Source organism: Chanodichthys erythropterus, chromosome 22 (assembly GCF_024489055.1).
Source record: "Chanodichthys erythropterus isolate Z2021 chromosome 22, ASM2448905v1, whole genome shotgun sequence".
Taxonomy (NCBI): Eukaryota; Metazoa; Chordata; class Actinopteri; order Cypriniformes; family Xenocyprididae; genus Chanodichthys; species Chanodichthys erythropterus.
Window position 1 is genome coordinate 18,861,471 of NC_090242.1, and position 17,423 is coordinate 18,878,893.

A 17,423-nucleotide genomic window follows, 5' to 3' on the forward strand; every position below is an offset into this window, starting at 1 on the left:
TAATGATATACGATACCATTTAAAATAAGTGATATAAAGATTTTGTGGTGGAAAAAAGTGCAGTAGCAAAGCCGGTGTCATTCGGCGCCCCCCAGTGGTCATGACGGGATATTGTACTTGGAACTTCCTGTATCTGTGAAGGGTGGGACAGCGGAAGCGGCAGCTCGCAGCGCTGACATATTCATTTTTTGCCTGCTAGATTTGGGACATATTGTACCAAAATGCCGGTAAGAAATTATCATACATTACAATTTAAACGATGAGCTTTGTTTTTTGCTTTATGAGCAGTTGTTGTGTCACGTTTTATAGCTGGAGCTAAGAAAAATATTTTAGCATTATTAGCCATAGAGCTAACCTATGCATCATCTTACTCTGGGTTTTTTTTTTTTTTTTTTATAAATGTAACAGTTTTACAAGGACGTAGTATTTTATTATGTTTTGGTCTTTATGCTTTATTGCCTAATATATATGTGAAATTGTCAGAAATTTGTTGCTGATTTGTTGCATCTGTCCATGATGCAAACAACTGTATTTCCTCATTTCCATTTAGTGCAATGATCACTGATTCTCTTCAGATATTGGTCATTTTAAAAACAAAATTGCTGTATTAAAGAAATAGTTCTGTTTGACTCTTGCATTTTATGTAATCTCCCTCTCTCTTCAGGCTTACCACTCAAGCCTGATGGATGCAGACACCAAACTGGTGGGGAATATGGCGTTATTGCCCCTTAAAACACAGTTTAAGGGTCCCGCTCCTAAAGAAAGTAAGAAAGTTTGCTTGATTTTAGGCAGTACAGTGAGCTCTGAGATTCTTCCTTAAATGGTCATCATTAGTAAGGGGTATTTTTAAATGAGCTGTTCCTTCCTGTTTTCATATTCAGCCAAAGACACAGATATTGTCGATGAGGCCATCTACTACTTCAAAGCCAATGTTTTCTTCAAGAACTATGAAATTAAGGTAAGTGGTGAATGTCTGCAGGAAGTGTACGGGAGCCTGAAAAATGTACTTGCATGCCTTAACATGAATTCATAGGTCTGTCCTGAGCGAGAAGAATAAAGGTTCTCTCTGTATCTTCATTTAAACTTTTTACATATATGCATATACACAATCTTTTTTTTTAAAAACATTCATTTTTAATATCAGATTTGAATTAGTTGCATTTCAGATGCTTATGAGCAATTTAAAATCAGCATGAAATGGAAGTTGCGATAGTCTTTTCTTCCCTATTGTGACATAGGTCTATATATCCAAGTGAAACAGCTTCTTGAACAAGAAAAATGTAGGACATTACTTGATTTTGTCCATCAGGAATTTATTGGATTGCTGTAGTTTGCATTAGAGCAGGGGTGTCAAACTCCTGGAGGGCCACAGCCCTGCAGAGTTTAGTTCCAACCCTGCTCCAACACGCGTATTTGTAGTTTTCAAATAAGTCCGAAGGACTTGATTAGCTGGATCAGGGTGCGTTTATTTAGGGTTTAAGCTAATTGATGTGGATGTGAGTTTGACACCCCTGCTATAGTGCACAACAGTTGGGTTCCAGAAGTAAAAACTCACAAAAACTCCACAAGGAAATTTATTTTAAATAATAACATGGCATCTGCCTCGGCTGAAGCCGTCAGCCTACATTATTGCAGACTGTTTTTAAAATAATAATGTTTAACAGTGGAATTCCTGGTGAAAAACTACATTACCCATAATGCTGTACAGAAAATGTCCACCCACTCCCATGTAATCAAGTCTATAGGTGCGTTCATGTGGCCTCGTAATTCCTGTAGTTACAGGATTCTAGCTTGTAAAAAGCGTTCACGTCCTCGTAGAGCTCGTAATTACAGCTTGTAAGCTGGGAGTTTTCTGAAAGCTCCCACATGTACCACGTGGCCGCTGTACCACCTGACCGCTGTAGATTCATTTAGGCGTTGATAGAGGTGCCATGGAAACGCATAATTCCCAGTCCGAGGACGTGAACAGCTCCGAATATAACATCACGTGTTGTCATTTCAAGAATCCGGTAAACACGAGGTGACGTGAACGCAGCATTTCTCAGTGCTCTCAAAATACTGAAATGTTTTTATATATTATATATATATACATATAAGCATATTTTGTATAATCAACAAATGAAAAGTTTTGTCAAAAATTAGTAGTTTTATATTGCTCCATCGTTTTTAATTTGATTATGCTGTTCACAATGCTTAATGGGATAGTTTTTCCCTCACTACAACTGTTGTACCTTTGTATTTGTGTCCAATTTTCAAAAACTTTTTTGCTTCAAATTAAAGTTGTGGTTCACCTAGTAGCTGATTGGCTTGGTTCATGGCTTATAATTCTTTAACAAAGGTCACTTTGAACTTTGAAACATTTGACACTGTTATTGAACTGAATTGAGCTGAATAATGACACTTTTGTCTTCTGTAGAGCTGCTTTAAAGCTAAAATTGAATTTGTTTCATAATTGATGAACTCTGCCACATTAACACTGTTATGTTCCTATTACTGTGACACTGCTTTGACAATCTGTATTGTATAAAGTGGCATATAAGCAGGATGTAAAATGAAATACTAATTTCTTTAATTTTGATAGAATGAGGCAGATCGAACTTTGATCTACACCACTCTTTACATCTCTGAATGCCTCAAGAAGCTCCAAAAGGTAACTATTGGGGAGGTTGGGGGGGGTATAACTCATGGTATAATTCATGGTATTATTCAGTTGTTCAGTGATTAATTGTTTGTCAGGTGTTGTTGGTTTTTCCTTATAGCTAATGCTCCATAAATATCTGTCTACAATCTTATAAATGATTTCTAGTGCAGTTCAAGGGGCCAAGGAGAGAAGGAGATGTACACACTGGGAATTACCAACTTTCCCATCCCTGGAGAACCTGGCTTCCCTCTGAATGCAATGTATGTTAAACCCACCAACAAACAGGAGGAAGGTATGGCACAATGAGGTCACCACTTTACTGAGTCTTATTAAGTACATCCACTAAGACCTTCTTTATTATGAGATTATTATAAGTGCTATCGCCGAATTGATTTAGATACTATCTTTTTGGACAGAAACGATGAGGGCTTACCTGCAACAAATCCGACAGGAGACAGGACTGAGATTGTGTGACCGTGTGTTCGACCCTCAGACAGACAAACCAAGCAAGGTGAGGCATTAAATATTATCAGTCAAATCAAGTTAATTGACAAAAGAAAAAAGAAGTTTTTTTGGAAGTTGTTTTGTTTTTTGCATTGTGACATGATTTTAATGACAGTTAAGCAGTTTTCCCTCTCAAGATAATTAAGAAAACTTTTTTTTTTAAGCATTTATTTAGGGGGGGGTTGTTTTTTTTTTTGCTGCAACATTATTTTCATGACAATTATACAGAGCCCCGCACATGGAGACAAAAATATCATTTTTTATATAAATATATATCGTGGCCATGATTTAAGAATTTGTTCACAATTAAGAATCTGTTCCCTTGTTTTAGTAAATAGTGGCCACTCATTTGTTCCCTCATTTTGATTTAATTAAAACATGGAAATTAATTATTAAAACATGCTTACGCAAGTCATTAGAATGAATTGTTTATTCATGGCTACAATATACATATTTTTTCCCCCGCACGTCATGTGCCGGGCTCCATACAATGAAGCACATTTCTTAAACATTTAAAAAAAAAATATATATATATATATATATATATATATATATATATATATATATATATATATATATATATATATATATATATATACATACATAATATTTGTTTGTTTTTTTATTTCAGAGTTTTGTGTGTGTACATATATACGTAATTTATCCATTTTCATAAGATTCACCAAACGCGAATGTTTAAAATTCATGTTATTTGACTATTTTCTAATCAAGTGCTCATGATAATCATTCAAATGTCTTTGTTCTACAGTGGTGGGTGTGCTTTGTGAAAAAACAGTTCATGAACAAAAGTCTGTCTGCACCTGGCCAGTAACAAACCTCTCAGGATCTCCCTTGGTACTTCTGAGTAGGATGTGGATGGATTTTTTCTTCAACGACTGTTTTTTTTTTTCTTTCTTTTCTTTTATGTGTATGCGAGCGTGTTTATTCTGATTCTGTTTTTTTACTGGTGATATCAAGCATTTGATTTCCAGCCTGTCATGTAAAGCAGGAGCAGATCAAATAAAAATCTATTGAAGAGAAACGGCATCTTTCGTCAGTGGATGAAGACATACTTCTAATAGACTGTTATTTTTGTAATATTTATATACAATTTTATTAATATTTCAAATTAATTTATATTTTAGTTCTCATTTTAGTTTTAGAACATGTGCTTTTGTCATTTTGGTAACATTTTACATTAAAGTTCATTACTTAACATGAACTTATAATGAACTGCACTTATACAGCATTTATTCATCTTTGTTAATGTTAATTTCAACATTTACTAATATATTATTAAAATCTTAACATTAGTTAATACACTGTGAACTAACGTTAAAATAGTTGTTCATTGTTTGATCATGTTAACGAAGATTAGTAAATACAGTAATAAATGTATTGTTCAACTAATGAACCTTATTGTAAAGTGTTACCGTCATTTTAGTACTTAAACTTATTTCAGTTAGTTGCGAAGGCAGCATGTATAATTTATTAATGAAAACTACTTTTAATCATTTGAGTTAATAACACTGCTTGGTGTGTAGTGAGTTCATAATAATGGTTTTATTTATTTGAACTTAAGAACATAAATGATAATGACATTCATATAGTGCTCAAAAATCAATATGCCACCAAGGACCATACAAACTGGAATAAAGCTGTGGAATTTCACACCACTGAATCAACTCAACATGACTGAAAATGTAGAACTTATTGCTTAATGTTTTCTGTCTTTTGAACAATACAATTAAATTTGCATTAGTACACAAGACCAAACAAATATCACTGACAAGATGTGTTGCCAAGAATCTTTTGCACCCTTAGAAGTTATTGAGGTAACTGCTTTTTACATGACTGACATACAGTAAGACATGAACAACAGGACAAAGACAAGACTGAGAAGAAAACATAAGGACAAACAGTAGATATGTAATACAAATGCTACATTTTAATGAGCAATTACATGAAGGGGCCTTCGGAAACAGAAGAGTGAACAGGATACAGTCATAAATGAGATACAAAACTACGGGTGGGGTGGGGTATCACAAACAAATGACTGATAGAGCTATGGTACAATACATCATATTTACATACACAAAAAATACAGCTTTTGAGCTTACCATTTATACAAAAAATATTCTCTGTCTCATGCAAATATGTAACTTTTTGGTTTGTCCAAAAGAGGATTCCAGCTCAAAAAGTGAATAGACATTGAGACAGACTTGACATCACTGAATACAATTTTCCTTTTTGACAGGAGAACAACTTAAGGCAGCAGAGAAAGAGATGGCCCTTTGAGAGACATCTGTGGTATTGTTTTGTCGTTTTTTTTTAAGGGAATAGGGCTGTCCCGACATGTCAGTAAGGAGGGAAATCAGCATCGATTCTGACCATCAGCCTCTACTAGTACCATAAACTCACAAAACACGCCAGAATTGCATAAAAACTGTTCAAAATTGATGGCTCAGTGGCAGATTAAAAAAGCGTCAAAACACAAGTGTCATGCAGTACATTTCATCATAATTAAGATAATAAATAATTCAGACACACTAGAGGGTGGGGGGGAATCGGTATTAACAAAACGTGCTATAACTCACACATTCAGATAAAAAAAAAAAAAAAAAAAAAAAGAATTATCCAACGGTGGCTTTGCTCTGATATCCCTAACTGGTGCAACCCCAAATAACTGGTGAATAAAATAAAGGTGATCCCCTATTAAGGTTTGTAACTGGCATATCTAGGGGGGCTGGTTAGAATTCAATTTACGTGATAAAGCATTGCCACACAAAAACCTATTAAATTGATATGAGCTCATGATGGGTTTTTAAAATCAATGCAGAAATAAATCCTGAAACTGAAATGTCTGGAGATGGGAACTGAGAGTATATGTACTAACAAATGTAACCATGATTGGGCATCTAGTCGAATGCCATCTCTTGGCTTTTCCTCACACAGCGGGCGACTTTCCTCTTGAACTCACCGTTGGGATCCTCTCTCCATTCTTTCTATAAGTCGAACACAAATGAGAAGGTTTTAGTCATTGCTTTAGAAGAACAAAAACATGAATCTGCATTTATTGACCATTTTACTTAAAAGCCATTTCAGAGTGAAATTAGATAGAAGAGGGGGATTTGAATTTATCCACCGGCAGTTTTTGAGGAGGCTTTTCTGTCAGGACAAGGAAGCTTAAATGGTAACAGTTCTTTTTCAAATCCATCTTTTACTTTTTTTTGCGCTATTAATGCTGTATCTGTTCACCAACATTTGTTAACATGAACTAAGAATGAAAAACACTTCTCCAGCATTTATTAATGTCAGTTTATGCTAATTTCTACATTTAATACATTTTTAAAATCAAAAGTTGTATTTGTAATGAACAAAACACTGAACAAAGATTAATAATTATTACTCAGTTAGATCATGTTAATATTAACATTTGAGATGTTATTGTTAAAGGTGTCATTGAATGTTTTTTTTTTACAAGATGTAATATAAGTCTAAGGTGTCTCCTTAATGTGACTGAAGTTTCAGGCTGCGGCCCCTTTAATTGCTCGTGCTCTCTGCCCCCCGAGCTCTCAACTCTATCATTGCATTAACAAAGTTCACACAGCTGATATAACCCTCAAAATTGATCTTTACAAAGTGTTCATCATGCAACATGTCTAATCGCGCAAGTATGGTATTTATTTGGATGTTTACATTTGATTCTGAATGAATTTGAGGCTGTGCTCCGTGGCTAACGGCTAATGCTACACTGTTGGAGAGATTTATAAAGAATGAAGTTGTGTTTATGAATTATACAGACTGCAAGTGTTTAAAAATGAAAATAGCGACGGCTCTCGTCTCCGTGAATACAGTAATAAATGATGGTAACTTTAACCACATTTAACAGTACATTAGCAACATGCCTACGAAACATTTAGAAAGACAATTTACAAATATCACTAAAAATATCATGTAATCATGGATCATGTCAGTTATTATTGCTCCATCTGACATTTTTCGCTATTGTTCTTGCTTGCTTACCTAGTCTGATGATTCAGCTGTGCACAGATCCAGACGTTAATACTGGCTGCCCTTGTGTAATTCTTTGATCATGAGCTGGCATATGCAAATATTGGGGGCGTACATATTAATGATCCCGACTGTTACGTAACAGTCGGTGTTATGTTGAGATTCGCCTGTTCTTTGGAGGTTGTTTAAACAAATGAGATTTACATAAGAAGGCGGAAACAATGGAGTTTGAGACTCACTGCATGTCATTTCCATGTACTGAACTCTTGTTATTCAACTATGCCAAGGTAAATTCAATTTTCAATTTGATGGCACCTTTAAGTGTTACCCATTTGTTTTATTTCATTTTGATGAAAAGTTTAAATGGCCATGAAATCAAAATTGGCTTTTTTTTTTTTTTTTTACGGGATACTTATATTTTATAAAAAATGCATTGGTGGAAGGTAAAGTATTTCTACTATGCAACTGTACTTAAGTACAAGAAATCACCACTTCCTCTGAGACAAGAACAATGTCAGTTTCATGAACGAGTTGATTCTTTCCAATGAACCTGCTGAATTGGTTCACAAATAACACTGAACAATTCATTAATGAATCAGACTGATCCAGTTGTAGCTGTTCCTGAGTCAACAACTGATTGAATGATCCAGTTAAAAAAGAGCCAATTTGTAGAATATGTGTGCAACTGATGGTTTGTTAGTTTATTTTTAACGTCATGCCAGCATCTGTGGTATCAGGTTTTTCAGGTTTTGCTAAAAACCCTATATTTAGTTTAAGTTTCTTCAAAAGAGTATACTGAATAAAAAAAAAAAAGGTTTCTTACAGGGTTAAAACCAGCACAAGCTAATAAAACATGCTTCAATGATAAAGAGTTTTGATAGAAAGAACATGATGGTGAATCTTCTAGTATTAAAAACTTGCGTGTCATCATGGAACGACCTATTCTGCAACAAGTATAAACAATCTGGTCCTATCGGTTTGAGATTTGATAGAAACTTCTTCCAACATTGGGGCTGATTACATGGAATTTGTGCAAATGATGGTTATTAATGAATTTTAGTAATGATTATTGAAAAAAAATAAATATAATATAATATAATATAAATATATCAGTGCTTCCCACACATAGACTTTACTTGGGCAGGCCGCCCACGTATAATAATGGCCGCCCAAGTATATTCGGAGATACATTTTTGCTTTTACTATTTTTATCCTCTTATACTTTTATATCCACGAAAGATAATGAAACCATCCACGATCGATTAACTAGTTGTTTCGTACCTGCTCGTTATGTGTGCGCCAGAACTGTTTACTCCTGCTAACATTCAAACGGGTGCTGCATTTTGCAAAGTCACAAGGGGGCGCTGTTCTACAAGCTCACGCAACAGCGCTTCAGACTGCTTCAAATTGATTCTCAATCAATGAAAAGCGCAGATTTATGCCAAGCGATTGCTAATGAACTCAAGTTGATGAATTATTACAATGTCTACTTCATGGCCTTTATATAAAATGTTTTAGACGATTGTAAGAATCTGAAGGATCAGCCTGCAATAGTACAGACATTTCAAAATAAGAGTACCTGTGTATTTCAGGCTTGTTTATAATTAAAAGTCACACACTAAGTTTTTTCTTTTTCTTTTGGGCATTATTGGTAATTTGGTTACACTATAAATTGTATTTAAATGCTGCAATTTTGCATAATTTACAATGCATAATAATGCATAATATTAGTAGCTATGTAACCATTTTTCCCCCCATTTTTAAAATAAAATATGGTGTATTATTTCACTTTAATTATCAGTAACGTAAATTGATATATTAAAGTATAATATTTTAATATTGTATAATAAGTGTATGTGTAATGACATAAAAATGTAGCTTATTTACAATATATATTAAATGTCCGCATTCTTATTAGTGCTGACTACTGCTGGCCTAAATATATATAGGGTTCATCGATCAGTGCTTTTTACTTTTAATAATGTACATTAAAAATCAAGTACTTTTGTACTTTTACTCAAGTAAAACTGAAATTAGTATTTATACTTTTACTGGAGTAATATTTTAATGGGCATCTGTACTTTTACTCATGTACTTGATCTGTGTACTTCCTTTATCCACCACTGGTTTCATGCCAACTTTAAATAATGTGACATTGCAGATTGAATCAAATATTACATTAATCTATGTTAAATTACTGAGTTATCTATTTGTCATTATTATAGAATGGCTGCAATTCCTACAATTATTTTTTTATCATCAGTTGAAAAAGCAAGTCATTTCACAGCCTGAGCAAGTTAATACATTGACATGAAATGTAAATAATTTTGATTAAAGAATTTTTTTCCTTCTAGAATAAATGAATTGCATAAGACAACCAGAAATGTTTATAATATAAAAAAAGTAAATAGGGGTCATTTTGATGTCATGGTGATTCCTATTATAAAACATGATTCAGTTATCATCAAAAAAAAAAAAAAAAAAAAAATCACTAAACTTACAGCTGCATCCACATTGGCTGGCGAGTCCCCATTGGGATCAGCTAACATGGAGATCACACTAATCATGATGGTCTCTACAGTGTGGATGGGCAGCCAACGCTCCTCGGGTTTCTCATAGCCAAATTTGTCCTCTCCTGGCTCATGTAGGATTGAAATGCACACATCTCCGTTCTTCGCAACTGGTTAGAGATGAAGAATAATATTAGTGTCAGCCGCATTAGGGGGCTTTCACCAAAACTGACATGCATGCACTCACCATTAGGATGCCAAATCTCAGTAATAAACTTCATCTTAGGAGGCCGAAGTGGGTAATCATGAGGGAAGATGAGATGCGCCTTAAAAAATCCACCTTCGCTGTAAATCAAAAACAGAAAAAGGATTTAACAGTTTTGTTGGAAGAGATTTAAGCTTTGCAGAAGACTAGATTAGTCAACAGGCCACTCTTACAGCTAAACCCAAGCACAACGTGGCTGGTAACAGGATTGGTTACTTACAACAATGTGTCTTGAGGGCCAATCACGACAACCTCCCACTGATAGATATCCTCATCATCAATCAGACCAGCAGAAAAACCTTCCACTGGGTTTTTGTTGAGCTCTGTAAGATGTAAAACAAAAATGTATTTCAAAGCATCAACTCATTTTAAAAAGTTAAATATATAAATGAAGACTTAAGATGCAAAAGCCTCTAAATGCCATCTGAAATTTTCTTCTAAAATGAGCATTTTTATCAAGCTTGTATGTTTATGTTCAGTTATTTCACTTTAATGGCAATGAAAAGGACCTATTAATTGCTATTAAAGTGAAATTACTGAACCTAAACATACAAGCTTGATTAAAATGCTCATTTTAGAAGAAAATTTCAGATGGCATTTAGAGGCTTTTGCGTCTGAAGTCTTCAAATACATAATTACACACACAATATGTATATTCTATATCGGTCAATATTGGATATTAGATTACTTTTTCTGTCATCTAAAGCCGACTTAACCTAAACTAATTAACTTAACTAACCTAAGCTTTAAGATCACTAATAATCTTGCAAATATCATACTTCTATTTTAATACCTTGGTAATGTTGATTGACTCATTATGAATTAATATGTAGGAATAAAGATGTAAAGACTGATATAAAGCTTGTCATGTACTAATATGCATGTAAATGTATTTATAATAAGTCAAAAACCTAAATGTGTTGCTGTTGTTTCATTCTTGCCAGGCCAATAATTTGTATACTGTATACTAACACGTGTCAACTGATACTATGACCGGCTACAACTTAATTTTTACCATTCAATACCATTATTTCAAAACATATAAAATGCTATGTATACAAATTGGTTATTTTCTTAAATACAGCGTATAAGCTTTGTGATCAACATGTTTATACCTCACCAACTTACTCAGCTAGCATGCTAGCCAAACCTTCTGACCTTATTACTTTACAAGTGGAAATAAGAAGCCCATAAGCTCTTACAAAAACACCGACACAGTGGCGTACGTTACACACTATGCCACTTTGTTTAAAAAGTACAGATAGTATGGATAAAAAATAGTTAGTATGACAAAACGAAGATGATTTGTACTATTCACGCTAACAGTTAGCCACTTACCTGCTAGCTGTTTTCGCAGAAGCAGGGCCGATTGCTCAGTCATTTTATTTCAACTATGTTAACAAAATAAATAATGTCTCAAACGGAAAAAAAGATGAGGTAAAATCACCGAAATCAATGCTGGAAGTCAAAGTTGTTCGACACGCAGCTCTTAGAGTATTTGAAATCTACTTCACATGCGCCGGGAACTGATACATGTGATACTGGCACTGACCTCAAGGCTGTGTATAACTAGGAAGCTCCTTACTACAGCAGATTTAGGCATCTTTTTGGGAGCGTTCCGAGCTGGGAGATGACCAACAATCCTGCACGCGCCCAAAATCGCTGTCTATGTAGGTAGCTCACTAGGTTTTGAGACACAGCCAAAGCCAACGGGTCCAAACAAGCCAGACTTTTGTTGATCAGTCTGCTGAACAGAAATTTTAACAATACAACAACAATACAATTTTTTTTTAAAATTAGGAATATTTTGTTGTAGTGGAAGTCCATATGAAGCATCCTTGGTGCATTTTTCATTTTGATAAAGGTATTTTAAAGTACTTTTTACGATTTTAACCATTATACAGAATATAAAATGAATGGCACTCAAATAAAATGCTTCTCAAAATTATTTTAAAAGTTTTTAATTTATAAACTATTAAACTTTTAAGATGTCGATAATGTATAGGATAATTATAAGTAGAAGTGTTGTTATTGTTAACTAAAACTATTAAAAATAGTTTTTCAATAAATTTGAAAGAAAATAAATGAAAAACTTAAAAAAACGTATTATAATTATTATAAATGTTGAGCCATGTTATTTTTATATTATATTATATTATATTATTATCACATATTTTTCATTTCTTTTTGCTGTAAAAAAAAATAAAAATAAATAAATAAAAGCTTAGAAAAAGTGAAAAAAAAAATACTGGTAATTTTCTGCTAAGACATCCTAAAACACAACACAGTACAATGCGGATGAATCACCTGTGAAAAATCTACGCAAAATTCCTTCATATTAACAATACATTAGGACCTTTTTCTACAGATTCTTCTACCAGCCTATAGATGTCGACTATGTACATAATTTTATACGAGTGGTGAAAAGTTAGTGGTGTTAGTTGCTCTTTACTGATATCACGTGTTGTGCAAACAAATACACTAGATGGCAGTGTCTGCTTGAAATTCTTCCTAAACCAACCCTCATGTAAGAAACGCTTAGTAAAAGATATTTTGTGGTTTAGTTTGGCTAAAATATAGTAACTAATAAATAATACAGTTATAATATATGCTTCTCAAATATATTGATGTATCAAAACCTAGCTTTAACTGTCTTTAGATCAGCCTATCAGAGTGGATTCACAAAGCCTGGCCCATCCTGTATCTTGAGAGCTTTACAATCCTCTTGACATGCCAGAATCTTACGTTTGCTTTTTTACATAACCATAAAAGGCAAACATTTGGCTTCCATCCCAGCGAGTGATACCAAACATATACTGAATATGGGAAAGAGTTGTTAGCAAATACATTCCACATTCGTGAAACTCAAACAAGGGGATGGTTTTCTTAATAAACAGCCATGCTCAGGTGACAAAAGGAGGACTTTGTGTGCTCTTCCTGGCGTGTTTCCTCTGATGGCACACACTTTGAGGAATGGTTTTACATCAGATCTGTCTGTCGCACTCCATGGTTACCAGACATTTGTCTTGTGCCTTATCTTTTGTTGATATGTTTAGCATGCAAATGACACCCCACTGTATTAGACAGAGAAGAGACGGTACAATGAACACAGCGTAATCCTACGGAAAAATCTGACTCTTCTCATGAACTCTGGGACGCCTTATTACTGATTCAAACAATCCAACAAATCTTCCGCACCCAACAGAGGAAGCCGCCTATTCAGATTGAAAAAATGCTAATAGTTATTGGTTAAATAACAATTCAGAATTCTAGATCAGTATAATTTTAAGATTCTAGTAGCTAATTGGAACCCATTACAGATATAAATCCATAAAGAGCATCTACAGGTTCGTCCAAACAGCTTGACACTTCATTGCACATCATTGAGATGCTGACCGAGTTGTTCTCTCAAGCCTGCTGCAATTAATGTGTCAGTCATGAGGTTTGTGATAAATGGGCTATTACTGGCTCAGTTGACCTTTCAGTGAATGCAATTACGATACAAAAGAAAACATCTTTAATCCTTTATAAAGCTTACTGTGGAAGTTATTGTAGCAGTTTATGCCTTATGTAGTTCACAGTTCGGATTCACGGGTTGTATTTTAACTGTGAATCAAAACCTGAGCTTCCTGGTTTCCACAACATTTTGGTTTCCATTATTTTTCTGGTCGTTTATGATTTCTGCAAAAAGAATTTTTAATAATTTCAGATAACATTCTATGCCATGGAATTACAAAACTACAAAAATCCAAGACTCTTTAAACATTTTCACATTTTTTTGGCCTGAAAGTCTCTGAAATTTACAGTATTTAAATGACATTGGGAAGCCTGTAGATCATATAATTTATATTTTAATATAATATTTTAATACATATTAAATGGTAATGGTATAGTTTGAAACTCTACCAATAATACAGAATACATCAGTACAGATTTGAGGTTGAAGTTTCATAATAGTGTCAGTCAGGGGAAAAACACCTTCTATTGTAGCGGTCAGAGACCCCGACAGATGGACTGTGAATCTGTGCTGTAAGATTATGCTGATTGCCTTTTTTGGACATTTCTGTTTCCATGAGCCAAATCAACTTTTATGGAACCATAGGGACATCAGGGTACAGTAATGTTGTGTTTGTGTGTGTGTATTTATCCATAAGTGTTAAACAAACTTCCAGATCTGCAAAGTACGTGAACATTCAACTTTATATTCCAGATAGACATTTGACTATGAGATCGACTTATAAAAAAGCGACATGAAAAACACCATGTCATGTCTCCATGACAACCCAGCTTTGGGAAAACTAATTTAGCTGTTACATATCTTTTTATCTGAGCCTGTAGGGTTGCAAAATGGCTGTAGACCCAGGGTCCAAGTTAATCTTATGTTGTTTCATTCCTCCTTTTCATCAGTGAGACAGTGAGCAGTGAGTGGCCTTATCTTGTGTGTTCAAATATAAGCTCCAAATGATGCCTGGGTAATGGTGAAGAACAGTGAACAAAGCCCTATGTGAAGAAAACGAGTCCACACAAGCTTGCTTTCTACACTGTATCTTAACCAAATAAGAAAGATAACAAAATTATTTAAATGTTTGGCCACATGACTGCCTGTTTAACTGTTTAATTAATCAGACACACCTAAATTATCAGTTCTAATTAAGAATGGGATCAGCCATCCTAAGAAAATAAGCTTGCCAGTCACATTTGAACCACAACACATGAAAGAACAAGGAAGAAGTTTTTTTGTAGTAATTTACTCATTCATCTGTTGTTTTTTAGTTAAACTACATGACTGTGTGTTAAAGAATTTGATAGCAATTCCTTGTTATATCATAACTACCAATGTGGGAATATTGAAGATACACATTCATAAATAAGCTTTATTTCATATCATCTGAATAAAAGTTGTAGGCTATAACAAATTATCACATTTTCACTCTGGTGAATATTTAAAGCATTAGTTACCATTTTTAAATAAAATTTTCCTGATAATTTACTCACCCCCATGTCATCCAAGATGTTCATATCTTCCTTTCTTCAGTCAAAAAGAAATTCAGGTTTTTGATGAAAACATTCCAGGATTTCTCTCCTTATAGTGGACTTCAATGGCCTTCAGACAGTTGAAAGTCAAAATTACAGTTTCATTGCAGCTTCAAAACGTTCTACATGATCCCAGACGAAAAACCATCCCATTTTCTAATAAAAAATAATAATAATAATATACATTTTAACAATAAATGCTCATCTTGAACTAGCTCTCTTCTTTTTCTCTATTTGAATTCCAGCAGTGTAGTGCAGACACTGCTAAGGCTGTATTACTGCCCTCCACAGGTCAAAGTTTGAACTAAATGTTATATACTTGCACTAGTATATTGTATATGACAATTTAGTTCAAACTTTGACCTGTGGAGGGCAGTAATACACTTAGCAGCGTCCACACTGCTGGAATTCTAATAGAGAAGAGAGCTAGTTCAAGATGAGCATTTATGGTTAAAACGTATAAAAAATGTAATTCATTTTTAGAAAATGAGCGACATTTTCTCTAGATAAGACCCTTATTTCTTGTCTGGGATCGCTGTTAACTGTAACTTTAACTGTTTGGGCTCCATTGAAGTCCACTATATGGAGAAAAATCCTGGAATGTTTTCATAAAAAACCTTAATTTCTTTTCGACTGAAGAAAAAAAAGACATGAACATCTTGGATGACATGGGGGTAAGTAAATTATCACGAAAATTATATTTGAAAGTGGACTAATCCTTAAGGTAATTGTATTTTTGAAGGTCAAGTCTTGACTAAGTTAGTTAAAACAATTATGGAACACAAAATGATTTATGAAACAAACAAACAAACAAAAAAACATGTAAAAGATTAAAAACAAACATCAAATCCACAAATATTTTAATGAAACAATTCAAATTAGGCCCACACCACGTGACATTCCGCTAGTTACAAAGGCAACGTTCTTAATGTAGTACTGAAATACACAACTAAACCTTCAACTAAAATTAAAATCTAAAATAAAAAAATAATAATAATTCAAAGTATTTATAAAAACGTTTCGGTCGTCAACGAATCGTATGTAGCGAATCGGTTGTGTATGAATCGTCAGCATTCACTGTCGCCACCTACCGACGTAACCTGCAGAAAATGGCACGGAACGAGTGAATGAATATTTTTGGTGAGTCCATGGCATGAATCAAACCCCCTACCGTCTCTAGATTGTGCATTCTAGGGAAATATCTTTGCCACACTGCACCCTTCTTCAACTGGAGTGACGTCGGCCAAAGCAAGCAGGGTCAGCTGATCCACAGTGACGTGACGAAGAAAAGTCAAAGGAAGAAACGGGATTTCCGGAGTCCGCGCAGCCAATGAACGCATTCCACATGCGGACAGCGAGAGCTTTGCATGCGGATCAGGAGAGCGGCGGAGCGGAGACACGCGATTGGTGCTGATGGTGCTAGAGCTGCGAACACCGGCAGTGTGCTGCGATTCAAGGGAATGAGCCAAGGATAGATCCGAAATACTATTTTGGGGTTATTGAACACATCATAAGGACACTCGGACTCCCTTCAGGCATCGAAACATTTTAAGATCAAGAACAACCAGCGAGTTCAAGATGTCTGTTGCGTAATTTTTGGTTGAATAAGTCCGGGTTAATAACTTTTCTTCTAATTAAACGCCCGAACTGAAAAGTTAAAATTGGCGATCATCGCGTGCTGTTTATCTCAAGTCACTACGGTTGTTTTTGGATCAAGTTTTTCGTGGATCTTCTGAGTCAAGACTGAAGGCTTTGAAGAAGCCCGTTTTTGGGGGGTTGCGAGTCCGTTCATAATCAGCGTGTCCGTCCGTCCACGATGGAGAACGCACACACGAAAACCGTGGAGGAAGTTTACAGCTATTTCTCCGTGAATGAAAGCACTGGGCTCGGCCTGGAGCAAGTGAAACGGCAGCGGGAGAAATGGGGACCGAACGGTGAGTGAGCGAACGTGGCCCGGCTAATGCTAACCGAGAGACTGGGATCGGCAGTGCACTAGAGAGCAAATAGGTTTAGGTTATTTCGCAATGTTGGTCGAGTGCAAGAGGGTGGTTAGGCCCGTACAAGAGCGGGCGCACATGCGGCGATATTCTTTTCATCAGCCGGCATGTGTCCGAAATGAAGGAGCGAGCGTGACGTCACTGCTGCTCGCCACCAGCGAGTACTCTAATTTTACACATTTGGCCAGAAACCAATGTTGTAAATATAAACAACCTGTTGTTGTTATTGTTTTAAATATTAATATTGTCTTTTGCTTTTAAAGCATACATGATGTATAGGAATTTTTTTATTGCAGTACATGAACTTTAAGGCTCTAATGTTATCTTTTTTTCTCCTCTCTCTCTCTCTCCATGCTGTGAATCTCACAGAATTGCCTGCGGAAGAGGGTAATCCTTTGTCATGTGTTCTGTTAACGACTCTTTTTATGCATTTCACACCTTGGTCTTTATTATCATGT

General features: G+C 34.9%; 3 protein-coding genes across 3 annotated transcripts in view; 2 read left to right on the forward strand and 1 right to left on the reverse strand.

Moving 5' to 3' along the window:
• Positions 1-89: 89 nt before the first annotated feature.
• Positions 90-4,178, forward strand: arpc3 (actin related protein 2/3 complex, subunit 3). The gene is made up of 7 exons (XM_067375296.1): positions 90-227; positions 665-764; positions 882-958; positions 2,582-2,650; positions 2,807-2,933; positions 3,058-3,152; positions 3,915-4,178. The coding sequence occupies exons 1-7, from the start codon at positions 222-224 to the stop codon at positions 3,975-3,977; spliced, it is 537 nt and encodes a 178-aa protein (XP_067231397.1). The 5' UTR covers positions 90-221; the 3' UTR covers positions 3,978-4,178.
• ube2g1b (ubiquitin-conjugating enzyme E2G 1b (UBC7 homolog, yeast)) lies at positions 4,043-11,497 on the reverse strand. The gene is made up of 5 exons (XM_067375297.1): positions 11,273-11,497; positions 10,155-10,257; positions 9,917-10,014; positions 9,661-9,839; positions 4,043-6,150 (listed from the first exon to the last, which is right to left on the reverse strand). Exons 1-5 carry the CDS (start codon positions 11,313-11,315, stop codon positions 6,064-6,066), a joined length of 510 nt encoding a protein of 169 aa, XP_067231398.1. The 5' UTR covers positions 11,316-11,497; the 3' UTR covers positions 4,043-6,063.
• A 4,771-nt stretch (positions 11,498-16,268) lies between these two features.
• atp2a2b (ATPase sarcoplasmic/endoplasmic reticulum Ca2+ transporting 2b) overlaps positions 16,269-17,423 on the forward strand; it is a 42,436-nt gene continuing 41,281 nt past the window's right edge. Inside the window, exons 1-2 of the mRNA XM_067375036.1 lie at positions 16,269-16,902; positions 17,335-17,352. Coding sequence (XP_067231137.1) covers positions 16,785-16,902; positions 17,335-17,352 — 136 coding nt within the window. The 5' untranslated portion in view covers positions 16,269-16,784. The remainder of the gene's footprint in view (positions 16,903-17,334; positions 17,353-17,423) is intronic.